General features: G+C 48.9%; 11 protein-coding genes across 11 annotated transcripts; 5 read left to right on the top strand and 6 right to left on the bottom strand.

The window, feature by feature from the left end:
• Positions 1-649: 649 nt before the first annotated feature.
• On the top strand, positions 650-1,648 carry MAM_04236 (uncharacterized protein; the record flags this gene model as incomplete). The annotated part of the gene is made up of 1 exon (XM_040823034.1): positions 650-1,648. One exon carries the CDS (start codon positions 650-652, stop codon positions 1,646-1,648), a length of 999 nt encoding a protein of 332 aa, XP_040678913.1.
• A 1,075-nt stretch (positions 1,649-2,723) lies between these two features.
• MAM_04237 (Exocyst complex protein EXO70) lies at positions 2,724-4,687 on the bottom strand (the record flags this gene model as incomplete). The annotated part of the gene is made up of 2 exons (XM_040823035.1): positions 2,724-4,417; positions 4,474-4,687. 2 exons carry the CDS (start codon positions 4,685-4,687, stop codon positions 2,724-2,726), a joined length of 1,908 nt encoding a protein of 635 aa, XP_040678914.1.
• Positions 4,688-5,101: 414 nt separating this feature from the next.
• Positions 5,102-7,919, top strand: MAM_04238 (DNA replication licensing factor mcm3; the record flags this gene model as incomplete). Its single annotated transcript, XM_040823036.1, has 2 exons — positions 5,102-5,180; positions 5,233-7,919. The coding sequence occupies 2 exons, from the start codon at positions 5,102-5,104 to the stop codon at positions 7,917-7,919; spliced, it is 2,766 nt and encodes a 921-aa protein (XP_040678915.1).
• Positions 7,920-8,186: 267 nt separating this feature from the next.
• MAM_04239 (Carbohydrate/purine kinase) lies at positions 8,187-9,570 on the bottom strand (the record flags this gene model as incomplete). Its single annotated transcript, XM_040823037.1, has 2 exons — positions 8,187-9,325; positions 9,468-9,570. The coding sequence occupies 2 exons, from the start codon at positions 9,568-9,570 to the stop codon at positions 8,187-8,189; spliced, it is 1,242 nt and encodes a 413-aa protein (XP_040678916.1).
• A 1,392-nt stretch (positions 9,571-10,962) lies between these two features.
• On the top strand, positions 10,963-12,770 carry MAM_04240 (Adenylate cyclase-associated CAP; the record flags this gene model as incomplete). The annotated part of the gene is made up of 5 exons (XM_040823038.1): positions 10,963-10,991; positions 11,062-11,335; positions 11,409-11,716; positions 11,769-12,276; positions 12,327-12,770. The coding sequence occupies 5 exons, from the start codon at positions 10,963-10,965 to the stop codon at positions 12,768-12,770; spliced, it is 1,563 nt and encodes a 520-aa protein (XP_040678917.1).
• Positions 12,771-13,210: 440 nt separating this feature from the next.
• Positions 13,211-15,334, bottom strand: MAM_04241 (carnitine acetyl transferase; the record flags this gene model as incomplete). Its single annotated transcript, XM_040823039.1, has 4 exons — positions 13,211-13,337; positions 13,392-15,054; positions 15,153-15,201; positions 15,263-15,334. 4 exons carry the CDS (start codon positions 15,332-15,334, stop codon positions 13,211-13,213), a joined length of 1,911 nt encoding a protein of 636 aa, XP_040678918.1.
• Positions 15,335-16,481: 1,147 nt separating this feature from the next.
• On the bottom strand, positions 16,482-18,719 carry MAM_04242 (Winged helix-turn-helix transcription repressor DNA-binding protein; the record flags this gene model as incomplete). The annotated part of the gene is made up of 3 exons (XM_040823040.1): positions 16,482-17,948; positions 18,014-18,540; positions 18,608-18,719. 3 exons carry the CDS (start codon positions 18,717-18,719, stop codon positions 16,482-16,484), a joined length of 2,106 nt encoding a protein of 701 aa, XP_040678919.1.
• A 720-nt stretch (positions 18,720-19,439) lies between these two features.
• Positions 19,440-20,353, top strand: MAM_04243 (electron transfer flavoprotein alpha-subunit; the record flags this gene model as incomplete). Its single annotated transcript, XM_040823041.1, has 2 exons — positions 19,440-19,547; positions 19,607-20,353. 2 exons carry the CDS (start codon positions 19,440-19,442, stop codon positions 20,351-20,353), a joined length of 855 nt encoding a protein of 284 aa, XP_040678920.1.
• Positions 20,354-20,419: 66 nt separating this feature from the next.
• Positions 20,420-21,973, bottom strand: MAM_04244 (NADPH-adrenodoxin reductase Arh1; the record flags this gene model as incomplete). Its single annotated transcript, XM_040823042.1, has 3 exons — positions 20,420-21,238; positions 21,302-21,760; positions 21,821-21,973. 3 exons carry the CDS (start codon positions 21,971-21,973, stop codon positions 20,420-20,422), a joined length of 1,431 nt encoding a protein of 476 aa, XP_040678921.1.
• A 585-nt stretch (positions 21,974-22,558) lies between these two features.
• On the top strand, positions 22,559-23,416 carry MAM_04245 (uncharacterized protein; the record flags this gene model as incomplete). Its single annotated transcript, XM_040823043.1, has 4 exons — positions 22,559-22,722; positions 22,798-22,993; positions 23,043-23,173; positions 23,269-23,416. The coding sequence occupies 4 exons, from the start codon at positions 22,559-22,561 to the stop codon at positions 23,414-23,416; spliced, it is 639 nt and encodes a 212-aa protein (XP_040678922.1).
• Positions 23,417-24,875: 1,459 nt separating this feature from the next.
• Positions 24,876-27,888, bottom strand: MAM_04246 (Post Meiotic Segregation 2; the record flags this gene model as incomplete). The annotated part of the gene is made up of 4 exons (XM_040823044.1): positions 24,876-24,957; positions 25,068-27,546; positions 27,673-27,745; positions 27,853-27,888. 4 exons carry the CDS (start codon positions 27,886-27,888, stop codon positions 24,876-24,878), a joined length of 2,670 nt encoding a protein of 889 aa, XP_040678923.1.
• Positions 27,889-27,943: the final 55 nt, after the last annotated feature.

Genomic DNA, 27,943 nt, shown 5'->3' on the forward strand with positions numbered 1-27,943 from the left:
TCATATTAACTTTTATATATATAAGTGTTTGTGATTTTTTTTAAAAAAACCTGCTATACTACAAAAAAAAAGAAAAAGGTGTAGATGTAAAAAAAATTACCTATTTTCTAAAATTACCTATTTTCTAAAATTACCTATTTCATGCTAGAGCACTTATTTTCGCTTATTTTGGTTAAAAAAAAACCCCCTGCTATACTACCAAAAAAGAAAAAAGCTGTAGATGAAAAAAAATTACCTATTTTTAATGCTAGAGCTATGTTTTTTATACTGAAATTTTTTTCGGATGTAAAAAAGAAAAAACCAGACGCAAATTTTTTTTTCAGGCGTCAACCGGTAGGCTGTTTTAATAAAACACAGTACCGAAAAATACAACCGGCTGATTATTTAAAAATACGGTTGCTTATTTTTAACAATCCTTACACTAAAAAGCCCTACAATATTATTTCACGCAGCTAGGACTGTCACTCGTTTAAAACTCAAAGCATTCAAAAAGCATTATCGGGCTGAAAATTAAGTACCTTCCTTCTGATTCTGGTGGTGGTCCTGTCATGACCGCGCTGCCGCCTTCGCTGCGCTAAGGGATGTGCGCATCACGGACGAGTGCATCTTCTTCATAACATTGTTACACACCTCAAGAGGAGGGAGGACTATGGAGAAACGCACTCCTCCAACGCTGGATGCAGCAAACCATGAGGATCCCCCTCAGATACTAACGCCTCCTCCTTACTCCAGTCCGTCGTCTCCTGGAACTGAGGGGCGACAACTCGAGAGTATCCCGACAGAGGCTTTGAAAGGCATACCTCGATATCCAGGCTTACCAAAACTTGACTACGAGCTCTACTCACCTCCGTTATTTAAACTTTCAAGTGATTCCATCACTTTATCCTCAAAAGCCGAATATTTGTCCTCAAATGCTGCAGCACTTGTGTCAATGATTCGTGCACAGTCGACGGTACCTCCCAAGCCTCAGATTCACGTTCGCGGTAGTCGTGGTCGCCGAGTTGATTTTGACATCAAGCTTAACCTTATGAATCTGTTGGTACCTGATGATGAGAGGCTACGCATGGATTATATTCGCTGCGTTGGCGAAGGCGAGTTGGCACATCGTGGAGGAGTTCGACCAGATATCCTTCCGGAAGTTGGGGATGGGGGACTGGAAGAATGGTGTCGACGATTTGTTCAGGACACAGCCACAGTGAAAACCTTCTCTCTGGACCGTGTTGTTGCAAATCTCGACGTGAACTGGATAGAGGGCCAACTCCGGAGCCTCATTGCAACTCTCAAATATCGAGGTGCCGTTGATGTGACTTTCCTCGTCACTCACAGCCGGGTGTTGGTGCAAAGCCCCGACAGGGTGAATCAGTTCTTCACCAACGTCACAAGTCTCTTTTCAGGTAAGAATAAATATGAGGTGATCAAGTCTGTGTGGCCATTCGCAACGACGAAGAATGGTGAGCCAGGGCGAAGATGCATCGTTCAAAGTGAGAAAGAGTGGTGGCGGGAGTGGAGGGACCCTATTCGATATGCCATCGCGCAGAGGCGGCAAGGCTGGGTCACCGTTGAGGACAAGCTAGAAGCAGTCATGGAAGGCAAAGGCAAACAGACCGAGTCCGTTGATTGGGGTCCTGACCAATATGGGGCATATTGAACAGAAAGATTGAGCGGAGTTGACGGAAAACGAGTGGGTATGTAGTGCTAATCATACAAAACCTTACATGGGCATGCATGAATGATAAGTTGACATACTTAATACTACTACTATTCTAATAATGTGGTGTGTACAGAGCAGATAAGGCCAGTGACTGGTAAGTACACTTACCACCTCGGGTACAGCACTTGAAGTACCCGTGAGACTACCTACAGTAAGTAGTAAGTACCCAGTGGTCAGCAAGGGCGCTTTCTATCTGAGTAGAAAATCCCAGTGTGCTTCGGGGGTCCCTTACACAAGTAACTTATACAGTAGGTCGAACCTGAGGTTTTAAAGCGAGGATCTAAGGGATAATAGCCTGGTCAGTACCGTTCATCACGTTCGAACTGCTAGTGAGTAGACCGGCGCCTTCACATCTGAGAGAAGCGTACCTACCATGTCGCGATACTGCCATCAACCGACTTCGTGTAAGTCAGACACTTGTGAGTCAGACTTGTGAGTCAGACTCGATATCCTCAGTCTGCCCGACAGTCATGTAGGGCTGGTACCGGCTGCCAAGTTCGGAAAACACATCTATTTCCAGTCATTGAGCGATGAAGATCGAATTTATCATCCACGACAACGCCACACATGGCCGTAGTATATAATTTCAACTTGCCTACCTATTCAAGCGTCGTCGAGGCCAAGGTCGGCGCGGGATCTGACTCTCTGTCCCAAAACAAAGCAAAAACGGACGGACGGCCTGACCAATGCCAGTCCGAGCCAACAGATAAACCACGTGTGGTGACAGTCGACGAACAAGTCGTCGCATTAATCTTATTTTAATGATGGTCGAAAGAAAGGCGCAAGGCTTATAGCTTGAGAATCTACTGGGCTCAGTCCGTGTCTCATCGCCCTAAGTTGTCAAACACATTGTAACTATCCACCGAACAGGCAGGCACACTTCACTTTGTTTGTCACCATGGCGGGCGTTACTGTCCGGGAATACTACAAGCGACTATGTACAATCCTTCTTAACACAAGAAATAAATGGCCAAATTCCGAATCGTTTCTATAGCTAACCAGGCGCCATCAATCAAGATGCAAGACTAAGAAAGACAGATGCAATGGATGACTTGTCGTATCTTACATACTTCCCCTTGCCCTTATCAATATCATGATATCGGTCCCAAAACCTATCATAGAGTGGTTGCAGTTTCTGACGGATATCCCTGCCAAACATGGACCGCACCTCAGGTTCCATGTTGTAAGATTTGTGCCTGGTAACCATTTCGTCGAAAGCGGCATTAAACTGGGAGAATTTCTCCTTGATTTTATCCTTATCCTGACTACTGAGGGCTTTGATGACGGAGGCTGAGTCTGTCGCCTGGCCAGACGTGGGTCGCTGAGTGCGGTTGGTGTGGATCGTATCGAATAGACAGACAGACAAGTCTCTGCAAACGTCCGTGTATGCCACTGTTGCCCTTTTGCGCCACTGATCCAGCACTTCGAGCCGTGACTGCAACAGAGGGCCGAGATCCGAATCTCGTATCATCCGCTCAATTGTTACGACGCTGTTGGCAAGGAACACACCCGTAACAGATTTACCACGAAGCAAAACTTTTGCTTTCTGGTCCAACGCAGACAAAAGGGTATCGATTGTGTCCAGACAATAATGCCCAAATATCTCCCTACCGTCCGCACCAATATCAAAGGATGCGAGACTCGGGATGATATCTGTAGGTCGACTAGCAGATCCAGTATTCGATTTCCAGCCTCCATCGCCAAGAGAGATCATGAGACTAGATATTGGATGAATAAACTCCACCATGGCCTGCAGTCGCTGCATCGTATCTGCCACAAGAGGTATGGAAGCACCATCGGAAGGCAATGTCTGTAAGCCGCCAGCCTTTCTCTTGGTATCCTCCAACAGCTCGGAAAGCGACGCCTTGGCGGTTTCCCGGACGGGTTTCAACGCTGCAGCCAAGGAAATTTTGAGCTCTCCCGTCCTCGTTTCCAAGTTCCCAAGAAGGCCCGAGAGAATTTCCGTTATCTCATATGCCAAATAGCAGTCAGTGCCGAGGTGACCTTTGATGTGAGTATTGAGTTCTCGCACAGTGCGTGCAAGCTCGGACAATGCTGCCTGGCATGTGTCTTGAAATACCGGTCCCCAGTCTTCGCGCTTGAATATACTGCAGATATTATCATACTCCGATAGGAAAATGGCTTCCATGGCCTGGGCATACGTGCCAATGCCATTAGTTCCGACTCTATATATTGCGTCAGGGTTCTTCTTCTTGGCTGTGTTCACACTCGCGGCGGCCAGGTTGCCCAGAGATGAAGATAAATATGGACCACGGACTTCGGCATATAGTTTTGACGCCGGCGAGTCGTGACCGACAGGCCTCTGGCCGCCTGCCAGGTAGGCATAGACGAGACCCAGTCGAGCAATCTTGTCCTGTGGTAAAACTGGAAATGGTTTATCTTTTGTAATGTAATGAAGAGGTTCGATGGATCTCGGCGTTTCGCCTCGCAGAAGTTTGTCAAAGTAGCTCTCCAGTTGTGCATTTCCTGACTTTATAAGCCGCGTAAGATCAGTCATTGTGTGCTGATTCGCTCTCAAGTTGGATACCTGCATCTCTGCGTGCGATTTATTGAGCCTCTTCAACGAGGCGAGGTAACTTGACAACCCGGCCTTATCTGGCCCGGCGCGAATGATCTGCTCTTCGTTTTCTCTACTATCGGCAGGTTGACGTAGTCGATCGATCGCGGAGAGAACAGCGTCAACATCTAGTTCAACTTAGTGCACGATGCAACAAAGCACTGATAAGTCAGTCAGGCCATACTGTTTCCAAGTAGCTGTAGACGTCTGGTCTCTGTACTGAGCGGACCTGCAACATCGCGTACACTCTGACCAGAGACCTCCAGTCGGCCGAGGCTTGCTTGAATCTTCTTGGTGAGCTGCGTTGTCTTTTCCAGGCGAGAGTTCAGGACATCGACCTCAGCTCTCGCCTCTTCGTCAAGTGCGTGATGAGTGACGCTTGAGAGGCCCACGGCCATGATCAGTTTTGATTCGGGAACAATAGAGGAGAAAGATAAACTAAAAGCCAGAGTAGGGACTGAGACGAGCATGCGTACTAGTCCCATCTAACGGTGTCAGTGTGCTTCCAAACGGCGAGAGCTTAGCACAAGTGATTGATATTCCCCGCTCCACAGCTGCTCCGTGGTATCCAGTATCCACGACCGTGCCGTCCCACTATTAGCTGCTTCGTGTCGCAAGTAACTAGTACTCATCACTAATTTGGGCTAATTTCATGTCAACACGCAACCACTTAACGCGTCGATGGCGCGTAACGCGTCCCATTTTGTCCCACTTCCGCATCCTTAACTGCACACGTCTGCGTTCTATTTCATGAGCCTGCAACTTGTATTTCGACGTCCGACAATTGTTCCTAGAACTGGTAATGCTCTATAATGGAAATGGACTCCTTCATGCTCCGAGATGAAGGTGTTCAAGACCGTATTCGCCAGGCCGAGGATTTTTTAGATCCCAGTATGTCTTAATTTAACAAAAGTTGCCCTTTCACGTCACTGACTTGGCTTAGGTGATCCTCATGCACGGAGTTACAGGTCGGACATTATTTTGATGCTCCAGAAGAACCAGCGTCGCTTGGCTGTAAACCTCGATCATGTTCGTGACCACAACAACGAGCTTGCCCAAAGCATCCTCGATCAACCTTTCGACTACCTCCTTGCCTTCAATCATGCCCTGAAGAAGATCGTGGAGACCGTACCTCAAGCACGTCCAGACCAGTCCGCTAGGGATACTGTCTACTACTGCGCCTGGGCGGGGAGCTTTGGTCTCAACTCGTGCAATCCACGAACCCTCTCCTCGCGGCACCTCAATCACATGGTATCTTTGGAAGGTATTGTCACTAGGTGCTCGCTCATCCGGCCAAAGGTCGTCCGCAGTGTACATTACAACGAGAAAGCAGGCAAATTTCATTTCAGAGAATATCAAGATCAAACAATGACGCACGGGTTGCCTACCTCAAATGTATATCCTCGAGAAGATGATGAAGGCAACCCGCTCGTAACTGAGTATGGGTTTTGCACGTACCGGGATCACCAGACAATTTCTATTCAAGAGATGCCTGAGCGTGCCCCGGCCGGACAGCTTCCCCGTGGAGTTGATGTCATTCTAGATGACGATTTGGTTGATCGAGTTAAGCCGGGTGACCGGGTTCAAATTGTCGGCATCTTTCGCACCCTAGGCAACCGAAATACCAATCACAATAGTGCCCTATTCAAGACCATCATACTTGCCAACAATATTGTGCTCTTGTCCTCAAAGTCAGGTGGAGGCATTGCGACAGCCACCATAACCGACACAGATATTCGAAACATCAATAAGGTGGCCAAGAAGAGAAATCTCTTGGAGCTCCTTTCTCAGTCTCTCGCTCCAAGTATCTACGGACACGATCATATCAAAAAAGCAATTCTTCTCATGTTACTGGGTGGCATCGAAAAGAATCTTGAGAACGGCACCCACCTTCGAGGTGATATCAACATCCTCATGATAGGTGACCCTTCAACAGCGAAATCTCAACTGTTACGGTTCGTCCTTAATACTGCCCCTCTCGCAATTGCCACTACTGGTCGAGGGTCCTCTGGCGTCGGTCTCACTGCAGCTGTCACAACAGACAAGGAAACAGGGGAGCGAAGACTTGAAGCCGGTGCGATGGTCATGGCTGATCGGGGCGTTGTTTGTATTGATGAGTTCGACAAGATGTCTGACGTCGATCGAGTCGCCATTCACGAAGTCATGGAACAGCAAACGGTGACTATTGCCAAAGCAGGAATTCATACTTCACTAAACGCTCGTTGCTCGGTTGTCGCGGCTGCGAATCCGATATTCGGCCAGTATGATCCTCACAAGGATCCGCACAAGAATATAGCACTCCCTGACTCGCTATTGTCACGATTCGATCTTCTGTTTGTAGTAACAGATGATATTGAAGATACAAGAGATCGTCAAGTGTCCGAGCATGTACTAAGGATGCATAGGTATCGGCAAACAGGTACTGAGGAAGGGGAACCTGTTAGGGAGCAAATGTCACAAAATTTGGGCGTTTCCGCCGATAGCCAGAGAGGGCCGCAGCAGCCGACAGAAGTATATGAAAAATATGACAATATGCTACACGCTGGAGTAACCCGCACGTCTGGGCGTGGTTCTACCAAAAAGCCAGAAATCCTGAGCATCCCGTTTATGAAGAAGTATATACAATATGCAAAGACTCGAGTCAAGCCGATCTTAACGCAGGACGCTTCAGACCGTATAGCGGAGATATACGTCGGCTTACGAAACGACGAAATGGAGGGGAACCAGAGAAGAACGAGTCCGCTGACTGTTCGCACACTGGAGACAATCATACGCCTTGCCACTGCCCATGCCAAGGCGCGTTTATCAAGCAGGGTCGAAGACCAAGATGCTATCGCTGCGGAGGGTATCCTCAGATTCGCTCTCTTCAAGGAAGTTGTTGTAGATGAATCGAGGAAGAAAAGGAGACGTACCCAAGCCGTTGAATTTACGTCTTCGAGCGAAGATAGCTCTGATAATGGAGATGAGATCGAGGGAGAAGCAGGCAATTATAGGGGAGCTCGCTCAACAAGAAGCGCAACGGGAACTGCACATCCGACTACTCGATCCAGAACAGGAGTTTCCAAAGCTGTTGGTGGTAATGGGTCTGCATCGAATGCTGGCAGGGTCGCAGTCGCAGACAGTCCATCAACTCAACACACAGCTGCGCGCCGCTCTGGACGCAGTGGTCAGTCAGTGCTTGATACTTCCCAGTCACAGGCATCGTTTGCATCGTCTGTGTCGGCGTCAGCATTGTTGTTACAAACACAGGAAGATAATCAGACTGAGAAAGACCTCGCTACGGAGGCTGCAAAGCTAGCGATTGATGATGCCACACAAATCGACCCTCGCCGTGTGGCAGTCTTCAGAACAGCGCTGGGTCAACTTCTGAACTCTGATTTGTTCGAGGATGATTCTGCAGCTCTCGATGCTGTTGTTTCCGCTGTCAATCGTAAAGTTTCGAGCGGCGATGGCGGTGCATTTGAACGGCATGAAGCGGTAAAGGCACTCAAGAAATTGGAGGAAGCGAATCATATCATGTTTGTGATGCCTACTGCCAGAATTATCCCTCTTCCCCAAACCATCTTCTCCAGGGCAAAAGCCCGGTCTTCCTGCCTTCAAGTTTTCGGGAAATTCAGTGTCATTCGTTAAATCCATACTAATGAATTCTTTATCTAGGTTTGCGGATGGTGAGCTCGTTTACAAGATTTAAATGGCCAGATGTGGTAGAAACATAGAAGTTTGGCGCACTCGTTGACGGGGGAGCTACTTGGAAGTTTTACAAAACGGCAGCCTTGGACGAGAACGTTGGTTGGTTGATACACTAGGCCTGCACATACCATTCTCCTAGCACAACAGCCGTGTAGCTAGTTCCCCGAGCGAGGGGTCAGTAGTGCATATTTTGGCAGTACGAATATTTTAGAGTCGTCGTTGGAATGCCTGGAGACGTTGTCGTACCTCCTCCCCGTTCCATGTCTCTACACCCTCCTCGTTCACGGCCAGCGATGGCAGACCAACCTGCTCAATCGCGAAACTCGCGCTGACTGAACCCCAGGCCACTGCGTTCTCTAGCCGTTCCCCGCGAGCCAGAGCCACTGATAATCCTCCGAGAAAGGCATTGCCGCCTCCTGTCGGGTCAATCACCTTGCGGCCATCTCGGTGGTAAGCAGGAACCCATTTTTCCAACCCTGGGTCAAGTTCAATCTCTTCGCGCGCGACAATGCCATTCTCATCTTGCAAGAGTCCAGCGAATAATGCTTCCATATCTGTATCAGGCCGCAATGCACCATGTGTCAGTGTCTTTTTTGATTTGGAGGTTTTGCCGTCCCCTAATCTCCGCTTTCTTCCACCGTTTTTTGCGATGTAGCAGCCTTTATCTCCGGCCCGGACAACAAGGGCATATGACTGCAGCGGCATGCTGGCGAGTAGCTGTTCGCAGGCACGTTCTACGCCTAGCGTCGACACTTCACCAGTTTCGGGGTCAAGCCCATCATCACCCATGAATCCTGCCAGCTCGGCATGGTTCGGGCTACATATGTCTACAAGGCGTAATGTATTTGTGCAGTTGAGTAGTTCATCTGGAGTACAGAGATCAGGGACCGGCTCCCAGACAAATATAGGTTTGGTGTACGAATCTTTCCGTGTGACAAGCGCTTTGCGGCGTGACATGATGTCAGTTATGAGCTCCTGGCAGCGAGTTGGGGAGCAAATTAGGTGGAAAGACTTTGAAAATAGAAGACTCGGCGTGAGGTCTTCTGAGGTAATGCGCTTTTTCAATGTGGTATACTTAAAGGCCCGCCGGTCCGCTGGGTCGACATAACCATTCCATCCTCTGGTTGTCAGACGGCTGTGGTCCTGACGCACGACTGCACCAGTGTCCCAATTATCAATCAAGCTTGAGAGTTTGCCAGGAAAGTCGAAGCCTTTGTCTACAACCCAGCCGACAGAGCGCGACAGCGGCGGCGGGGAGAACAAACGTGCTCCCAGCGCTGAGTATGTACCTGCTCCGCCGAGCACACCGCGGACTGGCTCCGTTGGGGGTCGAAAGTCTATATCGTCTGGTAAGAGTCAGCTGCTGCATTATACACGCGTCCGGTTTCAGTGTCTGCTACTGGGACAGAGTAATATGACTTGAACGTTGCGACGGGAAGTTTTCATGACAGCGTTTGTGACGTGGTCGGGCAGTTTTCTGTGACTCACCTAATATGAGCATTCCAAGAGTGACAAAATCTATTCGAGCTGTGGTGTTGCTTTCATCGGCCTTTTGCGGGCGGCAGTACGTTTCCTCCTCTCGGCTTGCCATCTCTCCGGGCCACCATCCGAGGAGAAAGTTATTGATGTGAGCCTCGAATGGTCAGCTCTTCTCCTCGGCAGTAGACATGTGGAAGCTGTTTGTTCCGTGTTTCTTGCGTGTTGAATTAAGATATATGGTAGATCGCTGCTTCGTGCCGCCCTGATCATGCCGCGCAGACTAGCTGGCGAGGAACAAATATTGCATTTGTCGTTGCTGCTACTTCACCTTACACCGCCCGCTGTTGTTTCTGCGCTTATCTTCCGCCAGTGAATGCACGTGTCTCAGTGTGTGATACAAACGTGGCATAGAGAGCCTTGTGCCTCGTTGATGCAGTTTTACCGTGTCAGATCCTGCGGATCCTTTTTATGTTTTCCCCGCGTTTGCCACCTTCTGGCTGTCCCTATTAAGAATATATAAGGAAACAAACAAGAGGCCGATCTGTGACTGCGGGGACGGCAAACCCGGCACCATATCGGGGCCCTGGCTGTCGCGTATTAACTTCAGTGCTACTTCCAGGCCTTACTGGGCTCATGCTGCTACTTGAGGGTCTATTTACCCAGGTATTCAACCACGTAGTCAACGGGATGGATGGTTCGCCGGTGGATGACGGGAAATCTTTACCATGAAACGAACAATAATATTGCTTGAACTTGTGCGCCAATTGTCATTGGTTTTCGTGTTTCGGAAGCCGGATCAGACGTGGTGCTAAATTGGCATTTACTTGGGCTTTATCGCCCGCGGGGGCATGACGCACGACGGGTGTATAGAGAAGTTACACTACATAAGATGTGCCTCAATTACTTAGTGTCAAAGAAAATAAAATAATGAACGACATTTAATCACATGTGTCGCGCTCTGCTTTCTAGCAAGCTCGTGACAACATCTGGAAGTGCAGTGGCCATCAACTCCCCTCCCGTACCTGCTAGGTACCTGGAGGTACCTCAACATCTGGCAGTAGGTAAACTCACGTGGTATGCTGCTCCGCAGACCGTCGGGCCGCAAGTGCTATCATCACACTCCCTCCTGGACAGGCCCCTTATCATCATACATTTGGATGAACACGGTCCTACTCGACTAAATGCGCCCTGAATTCACCCATCACGCAAAAAGTTAGTATTCTCGTCTGCTCGCGCATTTGGTCCAGCCATACCATCATCAGCTCTCTACATCTCCTCCACAATCGCTAAAATAAGTCAAAAACCCTTCATCAACAGACAAAGACGGACATTGCTCAAAGCGTAGCAAACACACATCGGATATTTTCTGAACAGCGCGGTACACTTGTGGCGAAAGCACAACCCACGCGGGTTATAATCCGAACTACGCCCCAACCCATGCTCGACCGGAGTCTTACATGAACCTGTTGAAGAGGACATGACGGAGATGGCGGCCGCAACTAACATGCACAATCTCACTACACTCATCAAGAGGTAAAAACTGGGCCACGTACATTCTCGTACCTATGATAGCATTAGCTCGAATTATTGAAATATCTGGCAGACTCGAAGCTGCGACCTCACGCCTCGAAGATATCGCGACCTCAACTGAATTACCCAAAGATGTTCCCGCTCTGAAGCAGACGATTGCCTCACCGACGGGCGTGTCTTTGACGTCTACAACCCCCTCGACGGCAACGGCTTCCGTCAAGACGACCCCCAAGCAAACTGAGGAGCCAGTCCCGGAATCGATCGAAGAGTTTCAACAATTCATAAGCTCGTCTGTGGGCAAATATGTCAAAATCAGCAATGAACTGGGCGGTGTAGTTGCCAAACAGGTTTGAGTCATTCCTCAGTGATTAAGCCAACATACGTTGTTGATGAGCTGCTAATGCCAATGCCCTTGCACAGGCCGCAGAGGTGCTTAAAGGATTCCAAGAACAGGAAAAGTTTCTGCTGATCACAACCAAAGCCACGAAACCTGATGCATCGACGTACCAGATAATTATCAAACCAATCAACGATGCGTTAATGGCCGTAACCGAGCTGAAAGAGTCGAACCGACCCGACCCCATGTATACAAACCTGAGTGCTGTCGCGGATGGCATTATGATGCTTGCCTGGATTACAATGGATACCCGCCCTCACAAGCACGTGGAGGAGAGTTTGAGCTCAGCCCAGTTTTTTGGAAATCGGGTGCTTAAAGAACAGAAAGATAAGTAAGCCAAGACCTATATAACCTCATATTTTGCACTGGCTAAGCAAATCTAGGGATCCAAAACAGGCGGAATGGATACAATCATTTTACCAAGTCTTTCGCGACCTCGCTGAATACGTCAAGCAATATTTCCCGTCCGGGATTACTTGGAATGCCACGGGCGAGCCCGCGGGGGACGTAGCAAATTCGCTCCTGCCGATCGGCACGGCGCGAGGCACATCAGATGCGGCAGGCCCATCAGCACCTCCGCCACCGCCTCCTGGACCACCACCTGTTCTTGATATTAAAACTGAACCTATTCCGGCGGCGCCTGCGTCTTCTGGCGGATTCGACGCTGTATTTTCTGAGCTGAATAAAGGCTCGGCCGTCACGAAGGGACTTCGGAAGGTCGACAAATCGGAAATGACGCACAAGAATCCCTCGCTGCGCGTCAGTAATGTTGCAGACCGAGGTCGCTCTTCTCGAGGCAAAAGTCCTGCCCCCGGTAAAAAGCCAAAGCCAGAAAGCATGCGCGTCAAGAAGACCCCCAAGATGGACCTAAAAGGCAATAAATGGACGATCGTACGTTATATGGTTCCTCGCAAAAACACGGTGTCTGACAATTATGCTAGGAAAATCATGACAAAGAGACGCAGCCAATTGAAATTGAAACTACCTTGACGCAGTCCGTATTGATCAGCAGTTGTAATAACACAACGGTAGTATTGAAGGGCAAGGCCAACCAGGTCACCGTGGAAAACTCAGTGCGCCTCTCGCTGGTTGTTGACACCTTGGTTTCTACGGTGGATGTAATCAAAGCTCAAAATTTTGCATTACAGGTTATTGGAACTCTCCCGACTGTTATGCTGGATCAAGTGGATGGCGGCCAAATTTACTTTAGTAAAGAGAGCATTGGCACCAAGGTCTTCACCAGCAAGTCGTCTGGGATCAACCTTAACATTTTGTTTGGGCCAGATGACGATTACAAAGAGGTGCCGCTCCCGTCCCAAATTTGTTCATACTACGACAAAAATAAAGGCGACCTCATCAACGAGATCGTGGCTCATGTTGGTTAGCTGTACTTCGCCGTCTACAACCATCCCTACTGTATTTACATGAGACCATGGGTACTTGTGGTACTATGCAGTGGTGAACAATCATTATTCTACAATAGAAAACACAAGCAAGATATCCACAAACATTCGAATGTAAGCTACTATCTTGGGGAGCGGCGCTACCTAGCCTTCTGACGTTTATGTGTCACAAGATGATGACTCATCTTCACAATTCTGATGCTCTTTACCAACTGTAGTGCAAACGGACAGTGTATGCATGGAACTATAACATAAAATTTGGCAAGCATCCCGCGATCGCCTTTGGCAGCCAGAGATGGGATACTTACTTCTCCCTCATGGTCTTTACATTCAACCATTCAGCCTTCCGGTTCATGGCTCAAACTGAGCAGCAAGACGATGACATGGCGTGAAAAAGATTCTTTGTTCATATCGCTCATATCTTACAACTTTGCTTTCGGCGAGGCTACTGTTGGCATCAACAGGTCACGCATTTCCCCTGCAGCTTCGTTCAGATAGTGACTCATACGATCGCTTCCCAGGCGCTTCGATACGACATTGAAATTAATGCTAGATGGAGGTTAACAAAAATACAGCCCCGTAGAAGCAGAATACCTGGCTCACCTATTTTCATTAATCATATAGGCGATGCCGAAACCTTCGTCAATGACTTGACTCCAACCGTAACCGTTGAAGAATTCCGAGCTGAGTTGCGATGTTGATAGGTACCAAGAACTCGAGTAGCTGAAGGCTGGGTCTTTGTAGATGGCAGGAATCTCCTCATCTGATGCCAACAGTTTCTTGAGACCAAACAAATGTCTGTCGACACCTTTGCCTTCGGATGCAGCCGTGATGTACTCAATATGAGCGTCGATAGCCCTACGGAACAAGTTTATCCGTGCTTGATCATCCTGTGACGGGTCAGACATTGACCTGCACCACGCCACGGATTCATCCGAAACTGTCCGACAAGTTTCTGTTCGGCCAAGCTGGAAACGACGGGTCGCTGCTGATTCGTAGGTTGGACGGTTCTTGCCATACATCTTGAAGTAGGCCAGTTGAATAATCATCTGGACATACGCATCAGGGGAGCATTTGAACTTCTTGATTAAACCTTTACCATATCCCTGATATGCTTGTACGGCTAGTTGATGTTGGTTGATAACGGTGTGGAAATCAGTGACAGCACGATCAATTTCAGCTTGGATTGGTGCAGTAATGTCAAACTGGAGCAGCTGGGGTTCGGGAAGGTCAGATCGGATAGAAGGGTCTGAAAAATCTATCTTGTTGCCGAAAATGAGATCGTTTATGTAGTCATTGAGGCGATGCGTTGGCGTGCCATCCATCATTGAATGTTCACCCATGAATCCCGATGTCCCATTGTCGTTGACGATGAACTGCAAAGGCTTGTCATACCAGCGGTTCGCTCCATCCCCATGCCAGTATTGATGAGCTCGCTCTTCCAGGGTAACGGGACAAGCATCATCGAGGCAAACGATGAACGAGGCCGAGTCAATCGCACGAAGAGCATCTTTGTTCTTGGCGCTAGTGTGCACCAGTAGTTCGCGAGCAGCGGCCCAGATGTCCCGATTCTCTGACGTCAAAGCGCCAACAGCAGGGACACGCTGCGCCGTCTGGTAGACTTTATTGAATTGACTTTCCAACTCCGTAGTATTGAGTTGTTTGCCGGCAATTTCATGGGGGATGAAGAAGAATTGATTCTTGCGAATGGCTATGACATGCTTGTTTTCGCTGGGAGAGAACTTGACAGGATAGTCGGCAGGACGTGCAGCGATGCGTGTGGCATTGAACATCCATTTGAAACTGTCCATACAAATCGGGAGCTTCTTCATATACTCCGGTTCAAGAGAGCCATTGTCAACAAGCTTCTTAAACTCTAAGACGGCGGAGGTAATAGCCGCCGCTCGCTTGGCTGGGTCTCTGCGCATGCGGTCATCACGGTGAGAGTAGAAGTAGCTGACGTACGGCACGACAGGATCGCGGTATGCTAGGTACGCAGCGTCGTTCCACCACTCGTAAATCCAATTCTTAGTCGCCGGATCTTCGCGCTTCCTAACGAGCTTCTCCTGGAGCCTACTGCCGGGACCGCCAGGCTTGATGAAGTCCTCTACGGCAGCCTTACTCTTCGAATACTCAGTGGCAGATAAAAGAGGGTGGAGGGATTTCAAGTATCGTTTCGCTGTCTCTTCGAGCGCGGGGACGGGCAACCGAGGCAAAGAGTCCTGAAAGCGCAGCATTACACCCTTGGATCTATCCTCCCAATAGCCTAATAATTTCACAAGTGGTCAGTGCCAAAGATTCGCCCTAACACGGTTGAAAGAATCTTGATGGAAGTGAACTTGGGACAGAGAGAATATAAATTACCAGGAGGGAGAGAGCTGTTACTACGCTTAGCCGAGGCCATGATGGGGGTCTGCCGTAAAACATAGTTAGCCTTGTGTCTCCAATGGCAGACAGCACTAGTGAAGACGGACCGTTAGTGATGACAAGCGAGTTGATCGAAAGTTGTTTCCCAATGCGCGAGAGCGAGCGGCAGATGTCAACATGGCCGGCTACAAGTGGTCTGTTATGCACGCAACGAGGAAGTGCGGTTGTGTTTGGGGAAAGACTGGTTGGTGGTGGGATCGGGAAATGTGGACTTTCAGCAGCGACCGCGGCACTTGAAAGACCAGTCGACTTCTCGTGACCTGCTGGGATGACTTAAGTATTATTCGCCCGGCCGCAGGGGCTCTTTGATTGTATTCGAGCAGGTGGTTCCCTTCTCCGTTGGTGCTGTTTGCTGTTCTCCTTTTGTCTGACGACGACATGGCCTAGGCTTTTGGGCGACCGGACGCCGACACCGTCCGCAACTTGCATGTGGTTGGTAGCGGGTCTTGGAGCAGTATAGCCGAGGTTAAAGGAAACAAAACGAAGAGGCTGCACCGAAACGTGTTGCAAAGAACCCCAGTGCCCGGCAGGGCGCCTGGGAAGACCCTGGAATGCACTAGCCTGTCCAGTAAGTACATCTGGGGTATGTGGGCAGGCGATATGTAAAACTTTGGTTGTCCGTTGCCTGTAGTAGTAAGTACTCGGCTACTTACTTACTTAAGTACCTTAAGTAGGTAGGTAAGTACTGACTTAAATAAGAAGTACCCAAGGTATTCAGATACCTACCTACTTAAGTAGGTAGGTACTTGAGCTAAGTACTGAGTACCTACGTACTTAGAGGTAGACAGGCGGGTAATTCGTTACTCGGCAGCCGCCTGAAATGCCCATCTCAGCTTCTGTCTACGTGCCACTCCATGCGGTGAATAGAACGACTCATATCAATTGAATTTGAGGACTTGTCCTGACTGTGTTTGACTCGAAAAGCCTATAAATGTACCTTCTCTGACTTGTGCAAGCAAGCGGCCATGCAGCTCCTAGACCAGCCTCCAGGTCAAAATAGTGGAAAGGAAGAGCGGAATCACAGAAGTTGACTGGATACGTATTCAATACGAAGAAAGAAAGAAAAAAAGACCGTGGCGTCTCTTCCGACACTGAACTCCTAAACTCATAGTACACCCTGTTACATTAAACCACAACCGGCGACACGTATCAACTTCTGCGAGCCTCAACACAATAACCTTGGTGTATTCGAGAAATAGTTGGACCAGGCGCCCATGCCGCATTCCACCTCCGTGCACCAGCAGTGGTTTCACCATGTTTATCATATTATGCCTCATAACTCTTCACTTGTCCATTGCTGCTCGGTGCTTGGACAGATGGCTCACCAGTTGCGGGTTGGAAACCCAACCTTTCTCCATCCGGCTGAAGAGCTTCTTGCACCATGCGAACGCCTTGGTCACCGCCAATGGTGGTTGCCGTCTTCAAACTTTCCATGACTTTGCCAACCCGACGCTTGAAAGCCAGTCTGTCCAGTAGCAATTGCTGTCGACCCCGTTCCAGCTCTCGCCTTTCTGCTCGAAGAATACCTTCAATCTCATTGAAGTATTTCAATTTTAGCTCCAGCTTTTGCAATGTTACATTGGTAGCGGCAGAGACAAGTCGTGTCATCTCTCGTTCCTCATGGGACGCAAATCCCGCTGCGCGAGCCCCAATAGACGCCAAAGGGATAGACGCAAGCGATCTGTTCTTTGTGGTAGTTGTAGTTGTAGTGGTGGTGCTGGTTGTCGTCACCTCCTGACGCATATCCACATCCATTGACTCGCCGACTTGTTGCGTCTGGCCTTGTTCTTTGGATACATCAGGTGCCTTCTCGCCACCATTTCTTGCATCATTGGCTTCTTGACTGCGTTTGTTGCCATTCAATTGCTTCTGCAAACCTCTTTTCAATTCATCGGCAGACTTGTTGGCCGCTGCGGCAGTGCTTGCAGGGTCAGCTAGACTTGCCAGAAATCCAACAACGGACATGACTGGATTGTCGACTTGGCTGAAGGGCAGATGACCGTGCTGTGCCCCAAGCATAGACAAGCCAGTAGGTGCACTGATAGGTACTTCCGAATCCAAATATTTCTCCTCAATATCCAATTGCAAGAACTGGAGCACACACTCCTCTCGCGTCCTCGTAGCAACGTGATCAGCAATCTCTCCCCAGTCGTCATCAAACCGTTCCAAGCCTTCGAGTAGACGAAGAATTTCGGCGTCGGTCCAAGGCGCATCCCGATCTAGGATAGACGTGTAAGTGGGATTCTCCGTCTTTGAATACATGCTGGATGTATGGTTCGCCGGCAAACGGCCTTCTGTGAAACAGTTGGGACAGAGGTCGTATTTGGCTTTGGAACTGGTGTCGGTCTGGCTGCTGTGATAATAAACACGGGTGCAGTCGTTGCCACATTGATGGCAATTGACTCTAGCGATCGCAGATACTGTTGCATCCTCAGTACCAGACACGCCGTTGGTAGCTGGTATTTCACCGTTGGCTCTGGCCTCAGTTTTGTTCACGGACAACCCCTTTGAATTAGCTTCATAAATATTACGACCAATCTCAAGGTTGAGATCGCTTTTAGCCCCAAAATTTGGGGCTGACTTTTTATCAGTATCGGCATTCTTTTTTCCTTCCAGAACGATGGGATCGGCAGATGGCTGCCACGGTTGAAGACCGCGTGGCGTGTCACATATAATCTTGAAATGACCTGTGAATGGGGGACCAACATGCGATGGGCGTTGTTCGGCATCAACCTGTGTCTCATTAGCCATCTTGTAGATTGGGTAATGGAAAGCTGGGAAAGTAATTGTTCTCATACCTGATAATTAATCAAACCCCATTGCTCCAGGAACGCATGGACTCTCATAATAGCGCAGACGTCACCGGCCAAATTTCTGCGACAAGCTGTGACAGTTAAATATTCTACTGGGTTTAAGCGGTACGTGTTGATCATGAAGTCGCGGTAGTCTTTGTAAACAGCAGGGGTTTTGCTCCTGTTTCGGTTGTTGAAAAATTCAGCCATCGCCTTCCGTTCGATGTCGTGAATGCTGTTCATGTCGAACCAGGTACTGTAACTAGGAAGAACAATCGCATGGGTTTGGGAAACGAGGTGTTCCCGGGCCGCTGACTCAACATTCTCCTTCGATTTGTTTTCTTGGTTATCAGCGGCACCGTCACGCTCTGCAGTAGCAATCCCTTTAGAACTAGGGGCCGGCATATCACCCATTTCAGTATCAGCGTTGGCCGCGGCATCTGTTCGTAGCGCCTCGGAGCCTTCAGCAGCGGTGGCGCCTGGGCCAGGAGTCGCGCTATCCTGCTTTATGGGTGCCTCGCTGGTCACACCCTCTGACATTGGTACATCTTCCTAATTAGCTCGGCGGACACGAGACGGTCGTTTGCAGTGGCATCTCACCTTCGCCATCGCCTGATATCGCCTCAGCTTGTAGGGTTGGTTGTGCAAGTATAGGGTTGCCATCTGGGGATGCAGCATTGGCTGGCGATCCGTATGCTGTAGAATCTTCCATGATATGCAGAGTGTGAGACGGCTTTTGCGACGTGAAATGTAAAGAGAATAAGGATTGGCGAGGATGCAGGAAAAGCGTCCTACCGCTAGCAACCGGCCGCCTACTAAGAGCGCGATGGATATCTAGTAGACAGTATGTTAATTCGCAAGCAACACGGTGCAATAGATATCGGAATAAGTAATGCTTCTCTATGATGACGCGGCGCGTTACCGAGGAAAATTTGGGCGCGACGACAAACAGGAGTACCCAACCTGTCCTAGTACATCTTCCAAGTCGAATGGCTGACTGTGTTCAGGAATTCTGTCACGTGATTTAAAATGTGACTTCCTATTTGGAAACCTCCTCTGGGCTTGACGGAAAAGCCCGGGTTTGAAGTCACATGATTATCGTTTTCTCCGCCCTTGCCCAAGGCGGCGGGGCGTTGAGCCGGTGGTGTTCGAGCCGCAACTGCCCGAACTTGGACTTCTGGACAATACGGCTTGCATCGCAGGTTGGCAAGCAGTGTAGAGCCGTCCCTCATTGTTAAGATGTACGCCCTCGCAAGATCCTCATTCACTCGACGGACTGTCGGCTTCAATCCCCCGGCGCACGCCATTCACGGAGTAAGTACTAGAAGTCGACTGTTGTCCACCTTGGCTATTCTAGAACAACGTGATGGACAACTCAATCCCGGATCTCTGAATGCTTTCACCGCAGCGAAGCAATTGGGAGGAACCGTCCATGGATTCATTGCCGGTAGAAATGTATCGGCTGCCGCCCAAGCGGCTTCCAGAGTTGAGGGAGTTGAACAAGTTATCAAGGTTGAGAGCATCGCGTACGAGAAGGCAAGTAAAAGCCCTCGCCTTCTCCATTTTGCCATTTGAGTATCTGTATTAATTGTTGAACAGGGCCTTCCGGAGACTTACGCTCCCCTGCTTGTGGAGAACATAAAAAGGGGTAAATATACCCACGTCGTTGCAGGACATACTGCTTTTGGGAAGAACCTCTTGCCGAGAGTGGCCGCTTTATTAGACTCTCAGCAAATTTCCGATATTACTGCCATCGAAAATGACAAGACCTTTGTGCGGCCCATATATGCTGGAAATGCTATTGCGACTATTGAGTCTTCGGACTCGGTCAAGGTCATCACCATTCGAGCTACCGCCTTCGCTTCTGTTACTCCCGGCGCAGGGTCAGCTGCCGTTATAGACGGAGTAGATCCTAAAGCTGATACTTCGGCAGCATGGGTGTCGGAAGATCTAGCGAAGTCGGACAGACCAGATTTGGGTAGCGCTTCAAAGGTTGTCTCCGGAGGCCGAGGTCTGAAGTCGAAGGATGATTTTGACAAAGTCATACTCCCTCTCGCTGATGCACTGGGTGCTGCGGTCGGTGCATCTCGCGCGGCTGTCGATAGTGGGTATGCAGACAATAGTCTTCAGGTCGGTCAGACGGGCAAGGTTGTGGCCCCGGAGCTTTATATGGCCGTTGGAATCTCTGGCGCAATTCAGCACTTGGCCGGTATGAAAGACAGCAAGGTGATTGCTGCAATTAACAAAGACGCCGACGCTCCTATATTTCAGGTTGCAGATGTTGGCCTAGTTGGTGATCTGTTTGAGAAAGTACCGGAGTTGACAGAGAAGCTGAAGAGTAGCTAAGAGCATAAGGGAAGGTGTAGATGAAGGAAACACTATTGTTACCAGGTCCATGTACCGATGTGCTCGTTAGCGAATTACAGAAAGCATGTCTCGAGCGCTTGTAAATTTTGCCCGTTGCTTCCCGAGCTCCATTCCGCGGTGTCTTTCGGCTCTGTCTATTTGCAACCACTGGTCCCATGACACTGAGTGTTTTGTATGGGAGCCCTCGTCTTGCCGCACACCTTCCCAACCCTGCGCAGCTGTGCCCTCTTTCGATTTGAGGAACTCTGCGCCGGAAATCCAATCCTGTATTATCGCCTCTGCAGTAGTGAAGGCATCCTGCATAGTTGAAGCAATAACTCCAGTCGGACCTCTTTTAACCCACCCCGCACAATAAACTCCGGGGACCTGTCGATGGGTTGAAGTCTGCTGGTCAGTAGGCAATACCCGTGTTGCCCGACCTAGGCCGTCATTGTTGACTATCCCTCGGGACTCGTCGAACTGGATTCCCATGGCCGTAAACTCAGGAAGGGCAACAGACTTGTACCCCACTGACCGAAACACAACCTCAGACGGTAGCTGTAATGTTTGACTGGTTGCGATGGTCTTAGATGAAGGGCTAAATGTGTCAGTTAATTTCATGACATTGAACTCGGTGCTTGCCACATCATTTGGAGATTGAATGCTTCCCAAAAAACGACTGGGAGCCAGGCAGTTGTCAAGGGACCAAGATTTACGTGCACGCCCCATGAGAGCTTCTGATCCTTTTAAGATGACCTCCATCAGACGCTTAGATGCTCGTGGCAGCAAATTCAAATTCATCGGTATCAAAGATCGATCAACTGGATGAAATGCCACACTAGGCAAGTTCATAAGCTCACGAACTTCTTTGATTGTAAAGGCGGCCTGTGAGAGCCGTAGTGGATCAGTAACCTGGTTGTGAATATGACAGATACGTGCCAAACTGACCTGCATTGGCCCTCTTCTGCCAACGACGTGGACTCTCTTAACCCTACTTCGAGACAATATTGCCAGAGCATGCTCCGTGATATCCGTGTTTTTAAGGACGTCTATATCTTCCAAAAGAATCCTAGCCACGTCGAGGGCAACGTTACCCTGACCAATGATTACGGCCTCTCGCGCATTTACAAGTGCTGGATCGAGATTCGAACATTCAGGTAAGCCATTGTACCAGCCCACGAATCGACGAGCTGAATATATGCCATTTAAAGTTGACTCTCCTGGAATCTCGAGCCTTTTATCTTCAGATGCTCCATACGCCAATAGCACGGAATCATAGTGGTGCATCAAAGATCTTAGTTTGACTACTCCTTGCTCCTTGACGGGAGTGGAAAGACCCACGGAGACATTCCCTATGAACCTGAACCTCGGCGATGATGCAATGTTCTCGAACTTCTCTTGACAGTTCTACGCAGGTTACTTATGTGGCTAGAAGGAAGACAAGTATTCTCAGAGATGCAGTCATACTTTTACCTCAGGATGATCAGGAGCAACACCGTGGCGAACCAGACCAAATGGAACCGGCAGCGCCTCGTACATATCAACATAGGCATTTGGGAGTTTTGTCATGACCCTGTGAGCCGTGTAGAAGCCGGCAGGACCAGAGCCCACAACGGCCATGCGAAAAGGCGATTCATGCGGTCGGCTCGAAGTTGTGGCTGCGGTGGAAAAAGTCCTCAGTGGCAACGAATATTGTAATGGCCAGCGTGTCGAGCGACAAAGCATTGTATGTCCTCTTAAAGAACTCGGTCAAGTTGACAAAGAGATGGAGGAGTGTGGAATAGAGAGAAGAACATGAAAGAGTATGGCAGAAGAAACAAAAAAACCAATAAATATAAAAATCATGGGAAAGGGCTGCAGAAGAGCGAACGATAACTAGAAGCCAAATAAGTGCTATTTGAGGACGTTCCGAATCAACCTGGGCAGACCAAATTGACGAGTAGCTGGTGGGTCGGCAGGCGTCGGCGATTGACGGCCGCCCCCGCTGTTGCTGTGCCAACCAGGCTGGTCTTGCCAGAGTCCCCACCTACCTTCTTTGTGGGATAAGGCTTTATTTAGGTTGTCGAGACGAAAGACATCTCCTATTGTCTTTTTGCTCCTGCATTCCAGCAACACGCCCCTTCCATTCCACTGTCGGTGCCATAGTAGATGAATTTTGGATCTAGTTTCGTCGCTGCTTTCCTTGGCTTGAAACGGCTCGACAACATGGGTGGCTCACAGCCATTCATGTATAACGCTGAATGGCGAAATGACGCACGTTTTCGCACAACCATTTTCGATCCCAAGGCTGTGACGCGGGCCAGCTGGGAGCCAAAGCCCAGGAAACCACCTCGAAAGGGCCCTCTCATCTCATTCGATCGACACCCCGAGTATGTACTAATCAAACTCACTCCGAGTTATGGACATGATGATGAGTCTCTTATCATCCTGCTAATACACGTCAGTGCCCACATGGTCATCTCACACCAAAATAACCCATACGTACCCCTTGGGCGGCAAGTGAAGAAGTGGACCAAGGCGCTGCGGAACGTTCAGCTCCTTGTTCGCATTTTGGAAATAAATACAGCCATTGGTTCCCTTGTCCTCCTAATTCTCATTACAAACATCAACGAGGCCACAGGATGGATCATGAGAATTTCAGTACGTTTAATGCAACTGCAAATTGTAACAGAACTAACACAAATTCTAGCCCGGCGTCGCCATGGCTCACTGTTCATACGCTATATACCACCTGTCTCGGAGCGCATCTGGTCGTACACCTGGCTCTTCCGCTGCCTATCACGTCTTCGCTGCTATTTCCGATCTGGTCGTCTTATCTTTGTATGCATTTGGAGCGGTTTCCACCTACAAAAGTGCGCAAACTTGGGTCACTAGGCTTAATAACCAAGAGATCATGGACTACTTTGTGCCCGCAGTGTACTCTATGATGATTGGAGCAGCAGGCTTACACTTCATATCACTCTCGATCTCCTTGTGGTTGGGAGTAATGTTTCGCAGAATCAGCCTAATGCCACCAGATATGAATCCCCTCGAGGACAATCTGACAGCAAGGCCATTCCATAAAAGAAACAAGTCTTCCATCACAGTCAGGAGCAGCTTACACTCGGCAAACAGAGTTTCTACCCCAATTGGCTTACAAGACGTTGAGGCTTCGGAGCCGCCTGACAATCAAAGACCAGCTGCCGTACCATTTCTTCATACAAGGGCGGGATCCAGCTACTCGATCTCGAGTAGGAGCTCATACATCGACCGTCCAACCAGGAGGTATCAAATTTTGCCCAGCAATCCTCCCCGGAGCTCGTTTAGCTCATCTCCTGGAAAACAATATTCGGCGCCACGACCATCTCAGCTTGGTCGCTACTCGTTCATTCCTACGCTTGATGCTCAGGTATCGAGAATGGGTCCGACAAGTAGTGATGAAAACAAGTGTCGACTTGAAAGGTTCACTGAAACTTGCATACCGACTAATTTATTGATTTCAAGAACCTCCCAGCAGAAATGCAGTCCCCCCCTTTCGCCAACCTCCAATCGCGCCACTGGAGATAGCAAATCTTATTCTGCGTTGGTACAGGCATTCCAAGAAGCTGATTCAGTAGAATCAGAGTATGAGGATGAAAATGATGCAACGTATGACAGTCCTGAATCATTGGGCTCGTCCGAAACACACCCAAACCCCCTTGCGTCCCATCCAACTTCCCTAAATAAGTGCAAAAATTTCATGGCCTCGAGACCAAATCAATATCTAGGGAAGTATCCATGCGAAAACTCGACCTTGCTATCAGAATTGAGTAGCAATCTGAGGAAGGTAAGCAACAGCAGAGATATTACGGACCAAGAACCTCGAGCGGGAAGTCAATGGAAACGTCAACGAGACAGTTCCATTCAGCTAGATAACGAATTTTATTCCAAGCCGTATGACCAATTGAGCAGTTGTACTTCACCAGTCACTATCGGGAGTAATCGAAAGTTGTCTTCCGGGGTTGATTACGTGTTAAGGCACACTGGTGGGATGTCGGGAAGGCGGAATGTGAGTGGTAAAGTTGCCGAGCAAGGTCATGAATTTCGGTAAGCTGGAAGCATAAGACCGGAAAACTCCACTACGATCCATAGCAGCAAGAGCTCAATGTAACAGGAATACGTATATTGGGGAATATATGGCGCACGTACACCAAAGGCCAGCAATGAATTGTCAGGATAACGTTTGGTAGGGATGGGCACAAGTGGGGCACAAGTGGCGTAGTTGGTAGTATTGGAAAGTACGATGTTATCTCCTTTGAAGGGTTTTCTTTTTTGAACAGAAGATTGACTGAGGGCTGTTGCTACCAGTCAAATGTCCATACTGTACGAGAGCCATGATTCTGCGGTAGGAACACCATGCGAATCGGCCACCCATATTGCCCTGTCCCAGGTTCGCAAAGAGCAGAGGTGACGCATTGTCGGCCGTCCATGTGGGCAATTCCACGGCTTTTCTAGTTCACCCATGTGTCTTAACAAAAGGTACATTTGGCTTAAAGTTAAAGCTTTACCAATCATGATACTGCTCCGACATGCCCTCATTGCGAACATTTTCCGCACTCTCGATGGTCTGGGAATGTGTCGTGATCCTGGGGGGCTCTCAGCAAGCAAGGCAATCAGTTCCTCCAGATCGTTAAGAGTAAAGACCACCTCGCGGCTCAAGGGTAACGCCAAGAGCTGGCAACGCGCCCCGACTGACGAGGCTCCTGTGGAATCAACTTGAATCTTGAAACCGTTGGCCTCCAGGGCTGGTAGGTTCTCGAGAACAACTTCCTCCTCTAGGGCCGTCAGTTGGAGCGTTTTGGGGTAGACAAGTCGCTGTGACTGAATCACGGTATCCGCTTGTAGTCGTTCAAAATTAAATTTTTCGTCCGAAGCATGTTGATCGATTATAAAGAGCTCATCCGTGTCACCAATCTCATGACATGCATGCCAGTGAGATTTCGGGCGCACTGCGATGATGAACCCTAAATTGAATTGACCAACCACTCTCATCTTCGAAAAGTCATCTTTCGCTATAATCAGGGGAAGCTTTGATTCGGCGTCTGGAGCAGTGATATCTGCTACCCTCTCCTCAACTGAGCCTGGAATATTTTCAACCAAAGATGCCAACAAAGAGCGGGAAAGGGACGCCAACGTGATTTCAGTTGCTCGTATGATTTGCGAATGTTGGACTGTCGCAAACTTGTTGCGGAGCCCAGCTTCCAGCACTCTGGTTCTACGACTTGAAAGTCTACCAGGGCTCTCATTGTTATCCCCTTGAGCCACGTTATCTTTATCATTTTGGTGAGAAATAAATTGGCGAATGGGCTTGTCTTCATTAGTTTGTGGTTTGCTGGAGCTTGACACTACAAGTCTAGCGTCTTGTAGGTTGTCCGTAATGCCTTTGGCCATTTCCTGGGAATGAAAGCTGTCGCCAAGTATGGCATCTCCAGCATTGTTGGGTTCGGATGTATAAGTCAGTTGGGCAATTCCACCTTGAAGTTCACAAAAATCCGACAATTCTGTAGTGCGATTTGATATTTGCGGGTGAGAAGAATATGATTTTTCTGGAGTTTGCGGTGCCACTCCCTCGTGCCGCCTCTTCTCCAGGCCAAGCCGCACAGATTCGCCATGTTCATTTGTGTGACCGGAAGATGGTGATGTTACTCCAGAGTTCGCATTCCGAGAGGGTGCTGCTGGACTTCTTGAATCCAATAAGCCTTCACTGACGTTGTGGGAATTGGTTCCGTGGTCCTCCACCACTCCTTTCTTTGGAACTGTATCGGCCTCGGCAAATACGCTCCTCGTGGATTCGCTTTGCGGGGGCCCCTCCGTATCTGAGTCGTTCAATGCTGGCCTTCGATTAGAGGTAAGTGAACTTATGTTAGGCTGGTTCCTTTCGAAATGTGCATTTCGATCAGCGGAGTTCGAAATTGACGGTGGGTTCGCAACATTCTCAAGCCATGTGGTAAGAGATCCTGATGTGATATTGGTTCTTGCTCTCCCCTCTGAGGAGCTCTGCGCTTTCTGTATTGCCACTCCTGATGACTTCTCCTTTGTTAGGTCAGCGTTGAGTTTAGATCGGGAGTGACTATCTTGTTCGCCATGAGAAACCGTGGAAAGCTCGGGTTTGGAGACACGAAGACGGTTTTCTCTAAATAGAGATACTGACTGCATATCCGTACCGACAGACACTGGATTGCTTCGGGTCTCTGGGGCGAGACTTTGAGTTGTAGGCAGTTGATACTCATGACTGTCGAACAGGCTCACCAGAGATGATCGAAGACGATCGAGCAACATACTCTGATCATGAAGAAGGATGCTCCTCTTGTCAGGACTGACGTTCACATCATATGTATTTGTGTCGAGCTGAATATTGGCGAAGATGAATGGTGACCGAGACATATTGTAGTTTTTATAAACTTCATTAAATGTCTTGGCAAATTGTGGTAGGCAACAGGGTCTTCCGTTAACGAAGAACATCTGCCGATCTGGTGCTTGTTTGCCGTCCTCGTGCATTGGACGTGAAACATGGCCGAGGACGCGCACCTGCCTGGACTCTTTATCGATTTGAAGGATCCCCCGCAAGTCTCGACCGGCATTTGGTGAGTGCATTTCTAGCAGAAGATCCAAGGAGACGAGAGTAGACATAGCCTTGGACCCGAATATATTGATAATATTCTCACGAGTAGTGGGGTTATTTTTGGTGGAAAATAATAGGATGCGCTTCCCCTTCGTAGGCTGCTGAAATACAGAGAATTTGAGATTGGTCTGAATGCAAGCGTATTGATTCAGTAAGGCAATGACTTTATGCCATTCTCTTTTTATATTGCGCTCTAGCTCCCGTCGACGCACAGGCAAATTGTGAAACAGCTTTTCAACCGACACTGTAGTTCCTTTCTGGGATGCTACCACTGTTGTGCTTGCGAGTTTGCCCGAGATTTCGAAGTCGAGTTTGCAGCCCTTCGGAACGTCGGATTCAAGGCAAGTGGTGATTGTTACCACCGACAGAGCACATAAAGATGCTAGAGCCTCCCCTCTGAATCCAAAAGTCGTCAAGGAGGCAATATCAGAGTATGAGGATAGTTTCGATGTATGGTGCTTTAAGGCAATAGAAGGATAATTGGCAGGGCATATGCCCGAGCCGTTGTCTTGTACTTCAATCAAATCCAGGCCTTGGTTTTTGAAGCGCACATCTAATGTTTCGAGCTCGCCGCGTCAGCATGGCGTCGCTGTATATATCACTGCTGTCTTTTGGGTTCACAAGACGAAAGTAATCTGTTGAGAAGTGTAGTTTGCCGCCGTTGGAAAGACATACATACCTATAACGTTGGCCCCGGCATCAAGGCTGTTTTCTACTAACTCCTTTACGACAGAACATAGGTCTACAATGACCTGACCAGATTGTATTAGATGAATCTAAAGGGCAAGAGATGAATAAAAGTCAGTCTTGCGATACTAGAGCAAAAAAAGAAGAAGGCCATGGGTTTGGGAATGCTTACACTTCGTCCCTCGATGGGTTTGATTGTAGCTGCCATTGCTCATAAGCTTGTCGAACCTGGCAGGATCTTTTGGGTTGAATCTGGAAGCGCC

The sequence above is a fragment of the Metarhizium album genome, assembly GCF_000804445.1.
Source record: "Metarhizium album ARSEF 1941 chromosome Unknown scaffold_9, whole genome shotgun sequence".
NCBI classification, from domain to species: domain Eukaryota; kingdom Fungi; phylum Ascomycota; class Sordariomycetes; order Hypocreales; family Clavicipitaceae; genus Metarhizium; species Metarhizium album.